The sequence below is a fragment of the Rhinopithecus roxellana genome, chromosome 3 (genome assembly GCF_007565055.1).
Source record: "Rhinopithecus roxellana isolate Shanxi Qingling chromosome 3, ASM756505v1, whole genome shotgun sequence".
NCBI classification, from domain to species: Eukaryota; Metazoa; Chordata; class Mammalia; order Primates; family Cercopithecidae; genus Rhinopithecus; species Rhinopithecus roxellana.
In genome coordinates this window covers 60,032,641-60,052,548 of record NC_044551.1, presented here as the reverse complement: position 1 = coordinate 60,052,548, position 19,908 = coordinate 60,032,641, and the positions used below count along the sequence as shown (strand labels likewise).

At 39.6% G+C, this 19,908-nt stretch overlaps 1 protein-coding gene across 8 annotated transcripts in view; it reads right to left on the bottom strand.

The window, feature by feature from the left end:
• Nucleotides 1–19,908, bottom strand: part of MAST4 (microtubule associated serine/threonine kinase family member 4) — a 587,084-nt gene that overhangs the window by 395,421 nt on the left and 171,755 nt on the right. For all 8 annotated transcript variants that reach the window (XM_030927046.1, XM_030927047.1, XM_030927051.1 and 5 more), the window contains exon 3: nt 1,368–1,492. In XM_030927046.1, coding sequence (XP_030782906.1) covers nt 1,368–1,492 — 125 coding nt within the window. The remainder of the gene's footprint in view (nt 1–1,367; nt 1,493–19,908) is intronic.

Here is a 19,908-nt window from a genome sequence, read left to right as displayed (position 1 = left end):
ATAAAATTAGAAGACACAATACGTTGATTTATATATCATTTGCATCTTCATCAATAAAAAATGTTTAAAAATCTATTTCCATATCATACAACCCTACCAGCCATGCAAAAGTAACTTGTACAGACTTCTAAGTTGAGCCAAAGGCCAAAACTAGGAAAGGGCCACCAGCACACACACACACAAAAAATCTAATACGCATGTTAAATATAAAAGTCTACACTGGGGAAAAAATAGAAATGTGTGAGTCCATGCTGCTAACACATACACATGTATTTATGGAGAGTGCTGAAGTTGGAAAAATCACCATTTTCAAACACAGAAAAGAGTGATCCAGGTAAGAATCACCAATGGATTCTTGGGGAAATTTTGATGAAAAGCGTATTTGCATTGCTTAAAAGTTGCTCATAGATTGCGAGAGAGAAAGTGGTAACTACAGAGAGAAATCAGGCAACACTTTGACCGGATGATTGCAATTAACATCACAGAGAGGGGCAGATGGATGTGATGGGCCTCCAGAGCTCATTCCTTAAGAGGACATGACATCACCAGTGTCGTATTCCTGCCTCGAATGCAAAACCCTGAATCTCACCATGAGGAGAGAGCAAACACATATGAGAAATATTCCCTTAAAAACAAGCCATTAAACAATTCTTCAAAAATGTCAAATGTCATAAAAGATAAAGACTGTGGAAACATCCCAGATGAGAGGGGACTAAAGAGAGGGACAATTTCATGCAATACATGACCCTAGACTGGATCCTACACTGGAAGAAGGAAAATGCTATAAAGGACATTAATTAGCCAATTGATAAAACTGAAATACAGGTGACAGAGTAGATAACTGGATTGTATCAGTCATAAATTTACTCCAGTTGATAACCGTGATAACAAAGGTCTATGATATATAGATGATGCACTCTCAAATAGCTCAAAAAATCATGTGTATGTACATATACACACATCCATACACATACACATAAAGAGAAAGGAAATTAAGCTAATTGGGCAAGGCGTTAATTAGTCAAATCTAGATAAAGGATAAACTGGTATTCTAAGAATTTTTCTTATTCTTGCAACTTTTCCATAAGTTTTATACTATTTCCAAATAAAAAGCTACAAAAAGGCCTAGAAATACTTTCATTTCTTTTGGGAGACGGGTAGAGATGAGGCCAAAATTGAGAGAAATCCTCCAAACTGGGTACAGGCGTAGAAATTAGCACATTGAAAGCAAGGAATTTCACATTGCCAAATCTGTGCTTAACGTCACACGTGGGTACGTTTAAATATAGTTAAACTCAATTAACTTAAATTGTCCCCAGGGAGGTGGTGAGCTGGAGCAGCCTCCACCGGCGCCCGCAGACACTCACCAGGCTGGCGGTGAGCGAGGGCGCCGACTGGCCCAGGGCCTGGCTGCGCATGCGCACGAGGTTGGACGTCTCCGCAGAGGCCTGGCAGGCCTGTCCCGCCACCGGGTTTGGAAGGAGGTATCTCCCTGTTGGAGTTAAAGAGAAGAAAATGTAAGTGACAGGCAGACGGCAGTAGTCTTATTGCAATGGGGGTGAGGGTTGGGTGTCTATTCCTGGCCAACCTTGTTCTGTATTACTTCTGCCATACCCACTAATAACATTTATTAATAGCAACCTGGGAAAACGTGTTCTAATTAAGTCAGGAGATCCAGTGGCAGGGTCTGGCCCTGACCTCCAACATCATCTCCCGCATGAGTGTAGCCTCATCAAGGTAGGATGAGGTTTTTTTTTCCATCTGCCTATACCAAGAGAATGCGTTGAGAATATATATAAGTACACAAAGCATTCTTAGCATCACAGAAGCAAACGTGTGCATTTGTAAGTGTTTTTTGAAAAAATCTAATATGGAAAGTGATCTAGGACTCAATTATAAAATAATCTACAAAGTGGAGAGCATGACCAACAAAAGGAAGCAGAATTCTTTCAAGATGAAATGAGGCTGGTGCCTCTCCCCCAGCCCTTTTTCTCTGAAGTGCAGGTGGCCATCCAACCTTGTCTGTGGGATACATAATTATATCCATTTGCATAAATCAGGACATCAGTGTCAGTCTAGGTACACTGAGCAATTTCCATCAACCTTGAACTCTAATATATACATATATGTTTTTAAAAGTCAAACAGCTGAACCAATTCACACTATGTTACTTCCTTGGTACATGGACTTGACTAATATTAACACACAAGAAATGGTTTTTGACTTCAGGAAAGTTAGGATGGATATGAATATTCACATAGCAATAAAGGTCAGTAAAAGTCGAGACTGTGTTTAATTTTCATCTGTTTTGCCCCAATATTAGCATAATTGCTGGCCATAATAGCTGCTCAATAAATATTTACTAAACGATGAAAGGGCTTGTAGACATTTTCTTCCAAAAAAACAGACAATGACAAGATGGCAGACCACACAGAGAATCTCATTTGAGGGCCATGTGTTGGAGACTCCAGTCTCATTCCTGTCCAGAATCATGAGGGATTACAGCATGCATAGCTGGTGGCCCTGTAGCACAGGTAACATCTGTTCCTCATTCTTCCCTCAGGCATGCATCCCACAAGCATATTGCACTGGTTAATAACGATTGCAGTACATTAACTAGTTTACCATTACTGTACATGCTAACTACCAGCACTGTCAAAGCACAGGAGCTAGGGACATCTCCCATCAATTGTCCACGTGAAGAAGTCCATTGCTTTATTTAAGTCAAGTGCTTTCAAAAATTTGTATTTTAGTTGCAGAGGAAAAAATGGCTTCTTTTGCCAAAATTGCTTTTCCACTCTTTTATTATAGAGTGAAAGCACAGACTCTGGAGAAAAATTAGATCTTCTTTTGAAATCCTGCTCTGTAGCCAAATGACACTGGGAAACTTAGTCTCTCTTAGACTTGGTTTTTTCCATCTCTAAAATGGGGGCGATAGACTTGACTACGTAGTTATTGAGGGCATTAGAGAAATTTGTAAGTACAGTACTCAGTAAATGTTAACTATTTAGCCATAACAGCAGTAAAAATGAAAAGTATCCTCTTTATTTGGGCTAGACTTTTCATTCACAAGAAGAAAATGCAAATATATACAAAGGAACAAAAATTACCTATCATCACACCAAAGAAAACCACTCTCAACACTTTAGTGATTTTCCTCTAGACTTTCTTTCCACAACCTATATATTCTTGCAAAAACAAAATGTGAAGCTGATTTTTGTCACCTGCTTCCTGCCAACTCCACATAATAAATTGACCTTTTCCAAGCAAATAAATGCAGCAAATGTCAATTAATTTAAACACTATCATTGAAGATTCCGTGATAGTGAACCTCTGTGGTTCTGATCACCATCTCGAAAACATTCAGACGTATTTTTGGACAAGGTATGTTGCATTTGACGTCTAGAATTTTAATTTTTTCCTTGCCTTATTTCGAAATGTGAACTAAAAGCTGAACTAAGAATGGCTTTGAGAAATAGGTCCCCTGTAGGCCCAAAAGCAGGTAATTAATGATGAAGAGCAGGAAAACTATAGATTGCATTTAGGAATGCTGCATTAATATTACAGGGATAAATGGTTTCTTTAATACAGAAATCACTCAGTATTTGAAGGGCTCACTTGTTAAAAATATATACACCTCCAATAATCTGAATCCATTTTTTTCTCCCTCCTATGTCATTTTCTATATTTTATTTGTATTTATTTATTTGTAGTTTATTTGCATTTTCTTTGTTCATGTTTTGGAAAGGGAATGATAAGAGGTACAGAAGCTATATGATGCCAAGGTTTACATGATGGAGAGAACCCACTATAGCCTCACTGTTGTTCTGCCTCCATATGCTTCATTTTAAAGAAAACTGAGGGTAGATTTAAAAAAAAAAAAAAAAAACTTGGGAGAATTTAATGTAAAATAGAAAAAATTAAAGGCAACGTATTTTTATTCAGTGAAGAATTCAACAAATCTTTTTTTCCTTTAGTAGAAAATAATTATTAGGCTGGGTGGCATTGGCTCACGCCTGTAATACCAACACTTTGGAAGGCTGAGGTGAGCAGTTCCCTTGAGCCTAAGGGTTCAAGACCAACCTGGGCAACATAGTGAGGCCCCATCTCTACAAAAAATTAAAAAGTTAGCCAGGTGTGGTAGCCAAATCTGTGGTCCCAGCTATTCAGGAGGCTGAGATGGGAGGACTGCTTAAGCCTAGGAGGCGGAGGTTGCAGTGAGCCAAGATCGCACCACTGTACTCTAGCCTGGGTGACAGAGTGAGACCCTAACTCAACAAATATAATAATAATAATAATAATACAAAACAGAAAATAATTATTAGACTGTCTCTATATAATTCCCCTGATGTGAGGAAATAAGTTTATTCTTTTCTGTATCCCCAGTACCTGTTATAGGGCCTGGCACTTAGTAAATGTTCAATAAATGTTTGTTGACTGAAATGCAGGGAAACCATACTATTAGAACAATAATTGGTGAAGTCTCAACAGGAAGAAAACCACTGAACAGATAATTTTCTTAAATTTCCTTTACAAGTATAACATAATAGCTAAAATACATTGAAGCCTTATTATATACCAGGCACTGCCACATCCTAACAATCATATGGGATAGGTATTATTATCTCCAGTTTAAACCCAGAGAGGTACATAACTAGGCAAGGGGATACAGCTACAGAAATGGGCAAAAATCAGGATTCTGATTCGAAAGCCCAATCTACCCCAGGAAAATATTCATCACATATGCTTAGGTGAAGAACAAGTTATAAATTAAGATAGAATGATTCTATATGTATACAAAAATAACATATATTAAGAGAGAAAAGCACCTGGAAAGATGGGAGCAGAGTGATTCAAACCACAGGCTTGGAATCAGGCACTAATGGATCTGCAACCTAGGGTTTTTTGTTTTGTTTTGTTTTGTTTTGTTTTTTGAGACAGGGTCTGACTATTTCACTCAGGCTAGAGTACAATGGCGCAGTCTCGGCTCACTGCAACCTCCACCTCCCGGGTTCAAGCAGTTCTCCTGCCTCAGCCTCCCGAGTAGATAGGATTACAGGCACGCACCACCATGCCCAGCTAATTTTTGTTTTTAGCAGAGATGGGGTTTTACCATGTTGTACAATGGTACAATCTTGGCTCACTGCAACCTCCGCCTCCTGGCCTCAAGTGATCCGCCCACCTCAGCCTCCCAAAGTGCTGGGATTACAGGCATGAGCCACCATGTTCAGTCTGCAACCCAGTTTTTACAGTCACATGCAGTTGAGCAACTTATTTAATTCCAAGCCCCCAATATTCCCATCTCTAAAAGGGGGATAATAACTTACAAAGTGGTAGATAAGATTAAAGGAGATAATACACTTAGTCACTCGACCTAGGACATGGAAAAGCAGTCAATATACTATCACACTTCATATTATCATAAGACCTGCATCCTCCACCACCACCATAGCAACAGAATGAAACATGGTAACTGGGTACTTAGGCCAGGTCACACACACACACAAAAGAATCATATTGAAAGATATTGAAACAAATAATATTTCTTCTTGTAAGTGATAAACAGCAAATTCAGAATTGTAGCCATCTCTGGCAGAGAAAATGAGGGGTGGGTGCAGGGAGGAGTATTTTGGATCTGTAATATTTTATTGTTTTAAAAAGTACCAGCAGGGAATAATAGGGTTTGCACTTCAACTTAAAAGTGTAAATGAGGAATTAAGTTTTTGACTTGTGGTTTTAATAAATTTAATATGAAATTTTTTAATGTATCTGGAGAATGTAGCAAATATTAAGCTTTGATAAAGCTGGCCGATGGGTACATGGAGTTGTATAGAATTATTCTCTATTAATTTCTGTACATATTTTATAGTATTACTTTTAATAATTCATAGAAAAAAATGCATTTTGTATTCTTGCATGGCAAACTAGCCAGGAGCATCTTCCCTCAACTCCTCAAGATGGTAGTTCCTATGGCCCAGGTCAGGGACCCCAGAGGTCTGGGTGATCGTGGAGGACTCCTAGGTCCTAGGTTGAAAAGCAAGGAGCCAGGGGAGAAATTTGATGGGGAATGGTAGCAGAGAGGTACCATGAGGAATCTCAACATCAAAGTCACAGCAACAGGGACTGGGAAAGGCTTTCTCTCTCTGCCAGTGAGAGGGCGAAACAAAAGCAGGAATAACTCCCAGGTAAGGTCTCAGTACAGGAAATTCATAAGCTAGGACCCTGGCTCAATGAGACTACGCATGGTTCACTGAGAAGTTGGACTCTGAACAGAATCCAGAACCAGCACCCAGTGCTGGGGAACACAAAGAAAGGAACACCTGAGCCATGCCCTTTCTCTCCCCATACTCTGAGCCACGCTTCGAATACTGCAGTTTTGCTACATCTCACAGGATACTGTAAAGCAAGCAGAGACCACTGAGAACAAGCATGCATGCCATCTCATCCTTCTCTGAAATCACTCAATTTAACATCATGTACATTTATGGCTATCTCGTTTAAGTCCAATCTTGGTAACAAGACCAAAGGTGTGCCTTCAATTCCTTTGTTACCTCAACAGCCTAACCCAAAAGACAAGACTTTGACATCTAATAACTGATCCGTCCTTAGCCCATATTTTTATATAACACCTTCTTCAAGCCCAACAGGACAGAAAGATCCTTGCCAGTAATGGTAAAAAATTAATTGCTCTAGTCGTGGTTGACTTTAATGTCAGACTGCTGAGTTCCTGTTCTAAATTCCCTTCACTTATAACATGAATTTCTCTAAACCTCAGGTTCCTGCGTAGAACAGGGCCAAACTTTAGGGCTGCTGTAAAATCTAAAAATAGAAAATATAGAATGAACACTCAATAAATATAAGCTTAAAAAATAAGAAACACCAAGAGCTACCCAACACACATTAAATTATAAAGTGAGCAGAAATAAAATTTTGTTAAACCACTGGAAAAAATTAGGAAGCACTTATATACATATACAATGAAATGCTTATAATGCAATGATGGGTTAGATTTTAGATGTCGTTATTTGCATAGGTCTTGTCCTGAGGAATCATATGAATGTTATAAATTGGAGGGTCTGTAATACAACACATGGGATATTTTATTCCTGTCTAGACCCCCATTAGTGTTAATAGAGAAAAGAGGACAACAGATGGATTTAAGACAGTCATTAGAAGGCACTAACATGATACTATAGTTGATAGTGATTACATCGAACTTTACATAAATTCACTTTTTGATGACTATCAAGAGCCTCTAAAAAGTGTGTTGCTGTCGTATTCATGCATCATTTGCTGCCTACAATTTAAGAAAATTAGCATCTGTCAATGGCATTATTCAGCTGCACAGGGTGGAAATTAATGGATAATACCATTTCTAATTTGTCGTATGAGAGGTGAGCTTGCCTAGCAATCTGGCTGCTCTATTTTAATACCGAACTGAATTTGTTGTTACAACTGGAACTGGATTAGCTCTGTGTTCTTTGGAAAAATGCTTCTAAAATTCTACTATGCTTATTGAAACATGTATCAAATGTTTTCTACTGGCATGACTAGAAATTTAGAGGCAATAAATAAAGGTCTGTATTAAAGCTGGATTCAGTTGGACGGATTGATACAAGAGCTTGTCAAATCTCAACCACAGAGGTGTGGGTTGTTTGAATGGACTTTTTGTACTGGTTATTTTTGCTGTTTGAGCCAAAAGGCCTCTAGTTAACAGAGTGGAAAGTTCTGTAGCCTTGTATGGTTATATGTATATTAAATTAAATACATTACTGAATCTAGACCCAGATCATGCCTTGGTTCTATCAAGCCTACATATTACCTCTCCTGGAATGTGTTTTCTTTTGTGTGTTTTTGTTTTTTGTTTTTTGTTTTTGTTTTTTTTTTTTTAGACAAAGTCTCGCTCTTGTCCCCCAGGCTGCAGTACAGTGGCATGATCTCGGCTCACTGCAACCTCCACCTTCCCAGTTCAAGCGATATTCCTACCTCAGCCTCCCGAGTAGCTAGGACTACAGGTGCCCACCACTAGGCCTGCCTAATTTTTGTATTTTTAGTAGAGACAGGGTTTCACCATGTTGGCCAGGCTGGCCTCGAACTCCTGACCTCAAGTGATCCACCCACCTCGGTGTCCCAAAATACTGGGAGTGTTACAGGTGTTAGCCACTGTGCCCAGCCACGATACATGCTTTCAAAGCACCCCAAAGATGAAAGTATCCCTCTGAAGTAGAAAAATACCAAGTCTGCAATAATTTTAGCAGAATGGCCATACTTTATCACTGGGGAATAATGGTACCTGACTAGATTTGAAAGCTTCCATTAAAAAAGTTCCGTATCACCTGAAGTGCAACATATATTTATTAGCCAGTCCATAATCTTACATTTTAGGTTATTTTTCTTGGACTACAAGCAGGACAGCAAAGAGAAAATAAGACCTAGTAACTACATAACAAAGCTCTCTCTTGATATGATCTCTGGTTCTCAATCATACAGGAGAACTCTGAAAAAAATGTGTACATCCCTCTAAGGTACCAACCAGGAAAAGGGGAAGCTGAAGTGGCCCAGATATTGCTATCAGGGGTTTTGGGGAGATTTTAAGGACGGCTATAAAAGGAAGTCAGGAAGAACAGGGGTAGCACTGCAGAAGTTAAGAGAATAGAAACAAAAAGAACAACGGCAAGCTGGCACTGAATTGGTGCCATGAGCAGGCAGACAGGGCACAGGCTCTGTTGCCAAACCTTGTTCTCTTGTCCTACATCTTTACAGGTATATAGGTTAATAGGTTTTGGCTAACAGCCTCTCTTTGCCTAGACATCTCTACTGAAGCTCTCAAAGCAGCTCCCAGAAAGTTCACACCCACCACTAACCTGGAAGGAGGGACATTCTCACCATTTTACCTTCCCCTGTATCTAGCAAAATCTCTCTTGCTTAATCTCACTTCTGGGTAAATACACAAAGGAAGTAAAAGTAGGGGCTCAAATAGATATCTGTATTCCCATGTTCATAGCAGCATTAGTCACAATAGCCAAAAGGAGGAAACAACTCAAGTATTCATGGAGGGATGAATGGATAAACAAAATTATATATATATATATATATATATATATATATATATATATATATATATATATAAACAAAATTTTATATATATATATCAATGGAATATTACTCAGCCTCAAAAAGGAAGGTAACTCTGACTTGTGTTACAACATGGATGAACCTTGGAGACATGCTGAAAGAAATAAACCAGTCACAAAAGGTCAGACATTGTATTAAGAGGTGAAGCCAGCTGGACTTCCTGGGTTTAGTGGGGACTTGGAGAACTTTTCTGTCTAGCTAGAGGATTGTAAACGCACCAATCAGTGCTCTGTGTCTAGTTAAAGGATTGTAAATGCACCAATCAGCACTCTGTAAAAACGCACCAAATCAGCACTCTGTGTCTAAAGGATTATAAACGCACCAATCAGCACTCTGTAAAATGGACCAATCAGTGCTGTGTAAAATGGACCAATCAGCAGAACACAAGCGGGGCCAAATAAGGGAATAAAAGCTGGCCACCCAAGCCAGCAGCAGCAACCGACTGGGGTCCCCTTCCACAATGGAAGCTTTGTTCTTTTGCTCTTCACAATAAATCTTGCTGTTGCTCACTCTTTGCGTCCACACCCCCTTTAAGAGCTGTAACACTCACCACGAAGGTCCGCAGCTTCATTCTTGAAGTCAGCGAGACCACGAACCCACCAGAAGGAAGAAACTCTGGACACATCTGAAGGAACAAACTCCGGACACACCATCTTTAAGAGCTGTAACACTCACCACGAAGGTCCGCAGCTTTCTTCTTGAAGTCAGCGAGACCAAGAAACTACCAGAAGGAACCAATTCTGAACACAGTATGATTCCATTTATGTGAAGTATCCAGAATAGTCAAATGCATCCTTTCATAGAAAGTATAACAGTGGTTTACAGGGGCTGGTGGGAGTGAGGAATGGGGAGTTCCTGTTTAATAGGTACAAAGTTTCAGTTTGGGATGATGAAAATATTCTGGAGATGGAGAGTGCTGATGGTTGTACTTAATGCCATTAAATTATACATGTAAAAATAGTTAAATGGTAAATTTTGATATATATATATATTTTACCACAGTGTTTAACCTACCCCCTAATCCCTTGCTTGGCCAATACCACTGTACTTTATAGAGGAAAAAATAAGGAGATCCTTTTTGTTGTCCAAAAGGATGTATCCACATTAACTATACCACCACCTGCTTTTGCAAATTATACTTTATAACATAAGCCCTCCCAATCATTTATAAGTTAGAGGAAATGAGCTTTTAAAGAACCTGTCAAACTTAAGAAATGAAGAAGGGGCAAAGACCGGAAAGAGTCACTGTCTAAATCTGGGCAGAATTCATGACTCAGCAGCCATCACCCTAATTCCATTGCCATCAAAAGATTCTTCTTCTCTGCCCCATTGCTCACTCCTAAACATTTGTTCCCTCATCGTCATGACTGTCATCCTCACGGGCAATTACAGCTTCCCTTATTCATCTTCAGCTGTGCTCCCACAACAGAGACATGGTTCCCTTCATCTTCCACTCACATGGGTGACTGACTTCCAATTTCTTGTCCTCACTGCAAAAGAATGACTGTACCTAGACAGCATCAACAATGCTGCTAAATCACTCTTCTTAATGGCATAAATGAATACAATTTGAGAAACCAACAGATCTGTGACCAGAAAGTGCAGAAGTTCACTGACTCCTATATTGAACTGCTATTCTAGCCTTTAAAAAAAAAAAAAAAAAAAAAAAAGTGCTGTGTGTTTACTCACACAAGGGAAGTCCAAAGCAGAGCCTTGACTGTAAGTGCTTAAAGACATCACTGACTACTGACCAATGATCTCCAACTGACAAGGAAACTGAAAGCCGGACCAAGGGCACCTGCAAGTCTTTTGGAAGACTGGTTCTGGGAGTAGGGTGATGCCAAGAGGGCATCAAGGTCTTAATCAAGATTGTAAGACTCAAATTTTTTTGCTAAGCTGTTTTTCCACAAGACTCAAATCCACCAGAGATGCCCAATTTCACTTTTTAGAATATTATCACCAGTATTCCATACTTAACATAGAATGCCAACACCACATTGCTAACTATAAAATTTGCCTGGTGAGCAAGTCAGAGCATCACTGTGAAAGGAAGCTCCTAGCAAGGGGTACGGGTATCAGAAGTTTTTCTTTCAGGCAAGCCCAGACAGACTAAGTACCTGACAAATGTTTTAAGGAGTCACTAAAAAGCCCAATTCCATGCTGTGAGAGAACTAGGGACGGGTGAAAAACGATAGAACATACATGTCTACAATACAGAAATCAAAGTCTTTGAACAAACCGTGAGGCTATGGAGCAGAAACTCAAGCTGCCACTGCCACTGTGAACCAGAGCTGCAGTGTTCAGAATAATTTTTGGTATGGATAATATGGCAAGGTGATTCAAAGATGAAGTCATCTTTTCACCCTCAATCATAGATAGCCACCCTGTTACTCTTGCCATGATATGATAAAAGAGCAAAAATGCTAACACATAGTTTATTTTTAAATGGAAACACATTAAAGTCAGACTTAAAGAGAAATATATCTGACCTTTCTTTTACTTTCCCTTAACTTGTTCCTAAAAAAAAAAAACAATATTTCTTCTTATCTACCAAGATTATCACTCTCAGTCAAATTCTAATAAGGGCAGATATTAGAACCAAATTAATACATGCGACAAAGCTTGGTAAGCTATAATGTTTCTATTATTACAAGCATATCACTGCCTTTGGGCTTACCAACACCCAGCAAATTCTCCCATTCTGCAATAAGGCCCAGCCCTGGCCACCAACTCCCTGTTTTACCCAGACCACCAACGCAGTTGTCCTTCAGGTAGCATTTTTCTGGATTTAAAATTCTTATCAAAAAATAATGGTTTGGTCCCAAACTCCAGTTGCAGAGACCAAAGACTAATGTGACAACTAAAATTGATTTTTAAAGAAGTATTAAATAGAGCCTACACTAATGAAAACATGGTAACAAGATTCTGACATCAAGCAGCGTTGCTTAGAATGAATGTCTGCCTGAGTGAGGGCACCCAAAGAGGTGGGTGGTGGCGGTGTCTGCGCAATGCTGGGCAGAGGTCAGTGTTAACATCTGCAATCTGGTCTCCCTCAATTCACGTATTGAAATATAATTCAGTAGAATGAATTGCTAGACATGTCTAACCCCCCTGGGAAATGACAGATATTGATGAATGCTGCTGGCAAGATATATGGAAGGAAACGGCAAATAAATAGAACGATTTTTTCTCAGAGTCATTTTGTGGATATGTGGAACAGCTGTTAAACTACTTGTCAGCTCCCTCTTCTGTCTTCCTCTCCGTCCTCCCTCTCCCCAGCTGCCTTATCTATACCTTTCTAAAACCTCCCTGAGGACCAGTACCTGGCCCTCTTTAAAATAATAATCAAATGAATAAAAGTCATCTCTTCCTCCTCCCCATCACACTGTGACTTCTCAATCCAGTCAGTGCAACCCTAAGATTTCACTCCATCTAAATGTGTTCACCTCCAGATCCTTGAAAGACCCTTAATTTCTAAACTTGTAAAATCAAACTGTTGATTTCAAGTCTATCACCAAAGGTCCCAGGCATGAGGTTTAAATCCTAAAATCAAACCCTGGCTACTATCATGTATCCACCATGTGACTTTGGATAGGCTTAACCTTCTAAGTCTCAGTTACCATAAACATGCTGTACAATGATGATGATACCAATCTTATGAGGTGATGAGAATTAATTTAGAATGTAAACAAAGAACCTATCATACCATCTGACAAAAGGTCCAAAATAAATTATTACTTTTTATCCACTCTACTTTTCAATGTTAAACAGCTCCTCCTGGAAACAGTCCTCCTCCTTGTCATCTTCAGATCAGATCAAATTCTCTCCAGCACTGAGAACCTGGAGCATACCCGGTTCTTGTTCCATCCACCAGGTGGACTCAGGAGTACAGAATGGAAAAGCAGTCAGACATCAGTTTGCATCCTCCTTTCACCATTTGGTAGCTAGAGAGCCCCGGATCAACAACTTGATCTCTCTGAGCTTCGATTTCCTTACCTCTAGTAATGACGATAGTAGGTAACACATGTTAAAGTGCCCAGCACAAAACTGAACACACAATTTGTGCTCAGTGATAGTTCAGGTCCCCCTCCACAATGCTTTTACCTATTCTGGCACCACTGGAATGGAATCCACAAGTAGGATTCAATGCCAATGGTGCCAACCAGGAAGGCTACTACCCTTACCTTCCCCCATCACACCACCCACTGCTATGTGTGGGTGCACATGTACAGAGTGCCATTTATTTATGTATGCACTATGTTCTACTACACTGTAACTTGTGCATCTCATCTGTTTTTGTAGCCCCACGTCACACCTAGCTCAATATCCTGCATGTGAAACACACTAGACTTTACAGAACCAGATGCATAAGTCTGTGTGTACTGACTTTCCATCTGTCTCTCATTTAAATTTCCCCCAAGGATCATATTTTTCATTATTATTTAGTTACACATTGCCTAGAAGAATTTTTAAGTTTGGCTCAAGTGTTTGTTTTATAATGACAACAATAATGAAGAAAACTCAGAGGCCTTAAGCTTGATATGGAGGAGACCGTGTCACTTCTTACAGCTGTGATTTTCTCTTCTAAAAACCATCTCAAAAAGAGTCTACCATCTCCACAATATAATGTATATTTTCAAGGTAAGCTAATTAACCTCAATACCCCAGAGGACAACTTATATTTGATATCTTACTTCTTGGAGAAATTACGAATCCTACTCAGTGACACTCTTTTGCTCACCAAGATGCTTTGATGGATGCCCTCAAATGTCACTGGCAACCCTGAGACACAGAACATTTCTGACAACCACCCTACATCTAAACAGTTATGACAGAGGCTAAGGAGTTGGGGACCAGTAGTTTTACAAGAGAAACAAAAGAACAAAAGCCACCATAGAGGTGACAAAATAAACTCCATATCACAACCTATGCAGAAACTTCCAGACAAGTCTAAATTTCCTAACAGGTTCTCTATTTTTACAAGGAAACTCTTACATACGGTCTAATTCACATAATCGTGTGTTTCACAATCATGTAATCATATCTATTTCTTTGGAACACTTGCTAGTTCCATGCTAGGTCTATTCCAATAGATTTCAAATTCTTTCTCAACAACAATATCTATGTATGTTACCTGAAGAATGTAATATTTTTGTCTTAAGAAATGCTTGTCAATATCGATCAATGAATAAGAAATCTAGAGCGTAACCATAAAATATTTCCTCAAAAATACCATAGTGCATCTCCTCCAGCGCCTTCAAATGGCCATTTGTTAAAAGTTCCTACTTCTGAAGTGAGAGATCTCAATTAGGAACTGGGTAACCTGCTCTCCTTCCTCCCTTATGAGGAAAGTTAATGCCCACTCTGCCTGGTTTCAAAGCAAAAGGATCTAAGAACCATTGTTATCCAACCCTGCAGGCTGAATTAAATCCTAACAAAACACCAATTGCTTCACAAAACAATGCCCTTGTTTTTAAGATGAGAAAAGTCAAAGCCAAGATTAGCATCATGACTGCCTCTGCACTGCTTGAACATTAATGGTAGGTGTAGGGTTGGAATTCATCCTTTCCATTTCTAGTCTATCAATTGTCAGTTGCCACTGACAACTTCTGAAAGCTCCGATGACATGAAGTAGCCCTGAACTCCAGGGTCAATGCTTCATGTTTTACGGTAATAGTTTTGCCAGCTACTTAGCATTCCTACTTAGAGAATTCAGCCATGCTTATGGGGAATCAGTGGGCTGAGTTGGGGGAAGGTAGTGTTTTGGTTGCTCCAATCACCCTCCAAATGGTCATCTCTCAAGCTTGAAAGCCAGGTCATTTTCTTGTAGCCATTTCATTAAATGCATTACATCTCCCATTATTTGATCCACAAAGAAAGCACTGTGACTATTGAAGGCATTGTAATAGGGCAAATGCACACAAACTTTTAGACATCAAAGAGTACAGTATATCATATATCAGAGCTACTTGGGGTTGTCTGCAAAGATGGTCCTGACTCCCATGTGACTAAGCAGCTACAGGGGGAAAACACACACACACACACAGACACACACAACACACGTGCACAAAAAGGATATTGAATGAATGTTTATGTATAATGCCTCTAAACACTTGCCATTCATACCATGCCTGTACCTATGAGACTATATCTGATAACTCCTAGGCACAGAACCATTCCAGTATTTATTGATAAGATGGCCAGATTTAGCAAATAAGAATACAGGATGCATACCTATATTTAAATTCAAGTAAATTTGAATATATATGCTCCTAACATAGCACTGGATACTAAAAATATTATTAGTTGCTACTGGGTATATACCCAAAGGATTATAAATCATGCTGCTATAAAGATACATGCACACGTATGTTTATTGCAGCACTATTCACAATAGCAAAGACTTGGAATCAACCCAAATGTCCATCAGTGACAGATTGGATTAAGAAAACGTGGCACATATACACCATGGAATACTATGCAGCCACAGAAAAGGATGAGTTCATGTCCTTTGTAGTGACATGGATGCAGCTGGAAACCATCATTCTCAGCAAACTATCGCAAGAACAGAAAATCAAACACCGCATGTTCTCACTCATAGGTGGGAATTGAACAATGAGAACACTTGGACACAGGAAGGGGAACATCACACACTGGTGCTGTCATGGAGTGGGGGGAGGGGGGAGTGATAGCATTAGGAGATATACCTAATGTAAATGATAAGTTAATGGGTGCAGCACACCAACATGGCACATGTATACATATGTAACAAACCTGCACATTGTGCACATGTACCCTAGAACTTAAAGTATAATAAAACAAATTATTAGTTGCTTATCTGAATTAAAATTTAATTGGATACCCCATATTTTATCTGGCAATATGAGAATTAGAAATGCACAAGGCTTTGCTTTGAGGATACAAGGAAAAAGTCCTCAATAAATTTATAAACTAGCAAACAGAATGATAGGTACACAAATAAAAAAAATTAAAAGTAATCTATCTTTCAAGAAAAGAATAACGTAAGATGGTATCAAAGGAGAGAGAAGTGGAAGAGTCAGCAAAAGTAACATGACGGTATTTGGAATGGAATCTGAATGTAGAAAAAGGTCTTAAAGATTACATGTTTCATTATCAGTTTGTACACCTAAGAGGGCAGGGGTACAACAACACTCATAGCCACAGGTATGTGCATGATGTATTATTCCCCACTTTGTTTAGTGTTATTTACATATACACCACTGCAGCCAAAAGCTAGCAAAATGGAGCAAAACCAAAATAAAACACTTAGCACTGAGATTCCTGGCAACCAAGACAAAAAGAGAAACAGTGGGTTTACTCAGCTGTCATTATTTAACAAAAGAAAGAATTCAAATTATGAGACCAATCTAAACCCTTTTTTCTTGATCTGAGCACAGATAAACTTGTTTCAGAAGTTTTAATAAAAGGTCAATGACATACATAATTATTAACTCTCCTTTAGAGTAACTTAGGGCAAAAATACAGGCCATCCTACATTATTGGAACTAAATAAAAACCAAGGGTGCAATGCAGTGTGTGCATGCATACATATAAACACATAAATGCCCATGTATGTTACTTACATACATACATGCCTCTTCTTTACACAGACTGGGAAACTGGGAGCTGCACAACCTTATGCAAAATCCTTCTTAAAGCTGAATTGGGTGCAGCATTAATAATTTACAGCAGTCACAATTTGTCTTAGTTTGTGCCTCTACAACAAAATAACAGAGACTGGGTAATTTATAAAGAACAGAGATCTATTTGTCACAGCTCTGGAGGCTGGAAGTTCAAGATCAAGGTGCTGGCATGTGGTCTGGTGAGGGCCTTCTTGGTGCATCCTCGCATGGCAGAAGGAGAATGAATGGCAAGTTCACCAAATGCTGCTGTGTAAAAGAAGCCTCTTTTAAAAGGGTCTCAGTCCCATTCATGAGGGAGCAGCCCTAGGATAGCCTAATCATCTCTTAAAAGCCCTACTTCTAAATACTATCAAACTGGCAACACTCGAATTTTAGAGAGGACACAAACCATGATACGATTGCCCCTGTGTTCTTACTCAAAGAAGGAAACAGACATTTAAGCAATATCATTCTCTCTTTTACAAGTCAGCAATGAGTTAAATGCAAGGAGGGGACTTACCCTCTGCTCTCCCTTCAGGCTTAGGTCTGATTCAGATGCCTGAGACAATACTGTCAAAGAATAGAGAAATTATCTGTCTAGGCAGACACAAGAAAATAAATTTAGCCCTCACAATGTGTGGTGATTAAGTACTTGAATGACAATGGAACATGACAATGACAAATGCGGGCTACCACCACCAAAGTCATTAATATATCAGAAACACTAATTTTTACAAATCTTTCAACTTCCCGGTTGGTGGCATTTGCATTTCTTTACCTACTCTTTTTCCTGTGGAACTGACATAAAGTCAGCATCATTTTCAGTTTCTATCTGGGAAGTTAAAAAAAACTTCTACATTCCCAGTGGCTTTGATTGGCCACCAAAAAATGAGCTGTAAGCAAGAGATGAATGGCCTGGGTATGCTCAAGTGACAGGACACCTACTAGCAGCTCTAATAGAGGCAAAGGTGGGCGTCCTCGCGCAGCAACAAATAAAGCCTGTGTGTGTGCACAGGGGTTCAAGGGAGGGTGCAGGGGCTGGAAAATGAAGAAAACCCATTTTCTACAAAGACTTTCCCTCCCTCACCACGGTAGCTAAAATTATTTACTACTTAACTCCAAGGGACCTTGAGAGTATAGGATCCAACCCGCCCACTTGACAGATGAAGAAACTAAGAGCCAGCAATAAAGGCTACTTAGAAGTTGACTTGGGACTAGAATCTGGACCTTAGATCTCCAGTTCACGTTCTTCCATTTACACCCTGAAACAGTAGTATAAGATGGCAAGATGCTGTCTCTACCCAGGCAAATCGCTTGCTTTCTTTAAATTCGGTTTCATTTAATTCAGTGATTCCATTCTCTCTCTGATCTGTATCTCCCACTCCCTACTGCATCGCACCCTACTACTCTCTGCCTCTGTTGTCCAGGGGATTCGTGTATAGTGCAGTTTACTAATTCCAGTACACAAGCAGTTAGCACCTCATCAGTACTGCAGTTTGTATGAAATAAGATGTCACTGGCCTTTTACTTTGGAACCCAGTAGTATATGTCAAGCCACATAGCCTTTCCCCATGTTTCCTATAAGAGGGTAGGATCTTAAAAAAAAAAAAAAAAAAAAAAAAAAAAAAAATTGAAACATGAAGAAAGGGGAAAAGTACAAAATAGAAACGGAAACATCACCAGAAGAGCCAGTTACCTATGTCCAGCTCTGTAAATGCGTTCCAGCGTGGTGTGAAATGGCACCACCCACCATCTTCTTACCTTTCCCAACCTTACTTCCTCCTCCCCCAGCAACTCAAGGACACGAAGTGTGAGATTTACTAGTTCGTACTAATTTTCCAGTATTTCAATAAATCTTTCACACTGTTAACTGTAATATAATCAAGTCATTGTTTGTGGCTTCCTCATCTCTACTAAAGACTCACAGAGGAGCTAAAGCCGCTTCACCTCTGAGGGTCTACAAATACAGGGAACTGAGAAGATGAGCTTGGATCAGTGTGCTTTTCAGACCCTAAAAGAGCACAGTGCATGAAGGATAGGAAAGCCATACCCAGACGCGCCTGGGCCACAGTCCATCCTGTCAGAAAGAAAGAGAGTTCCAGGGAAGTACTAAAAGACAAAACTAAAAAGCAGTGGAAAGAAAAAGGAATATGATTACGCCTCACCCAAAAAAGCTCAACACCTTGATAACAGGCTTAAAAAACAAAGCCCTGAAATCAGTTTCTTATTCTAAAGGGAATTCTAAGAAGAAAGCAACTTAAATTTTTAAGATATGGATTCAATAAATTCATCATGTTTCCTAGGGAAGGACCAAAGCCCATTATTTGTAGAATCACACTAGAACCTAAGAAATGAGCACGGGAGTTGGGGGAGGAAGCCTTCTGTTCACAGATCCTGTTATTCTGTACATTTTTGGTTTAAGTTTCTTCATTAGCCTAACTGGCATACAGAGCTTCCTGATAGAAATATATTTACACACAGGCCTGGCACAGTGGCTTAGGCCTATAATCCCAGCATTTTGGGAGGCCGAGGGCGGGTGGATCACGAGGTCAGGATATCAAGACCATCCTGGCTAACACGGTGAAACTCCGTCTGTACTAAAAATATAAAATAATTAGCCGAGCGTGGTGGCGGGTGCCTGTAATCCCAGCTACTTGGGAGGCTGAGGCAGGAGAATGGGCGTGAACCTGGGAGGTGGAGCTTGCAGTGAGCCGAGATCGTGCCACTGCACTCCAGCCTGGGCGACAGAGCGAGACTCTGTCTCAAAAAAAAAAAAAAAAAATTTACACACATACAAGTTTTAAATTCATGCCAGCAAAAACTTTAAAGGACTACCAGACATCCTCCTCTCTGGTGTATGTTGAAGAATTCTAGTTACTGGGTTTGGTTTGCCACATTTAACACACCCAGCCAAAGGTCCAGATAGCCAACATATTTTGCAGCTGATAATGGTTTAGCTGTATCTGAGTATTTTCCTGCCCGAGTAATCTTGAAATTCTATGTCAACAGTGATTGAAAGCCCACGTTACCTTTTGCTCTGCAAAGGGGGCTTCAAGCATCTTAAGAGAAACTGGGCCTCCTATGGAAAACATTAACTAACTCTCAGGACCAAGTGTTAAGTTTTTCAAAC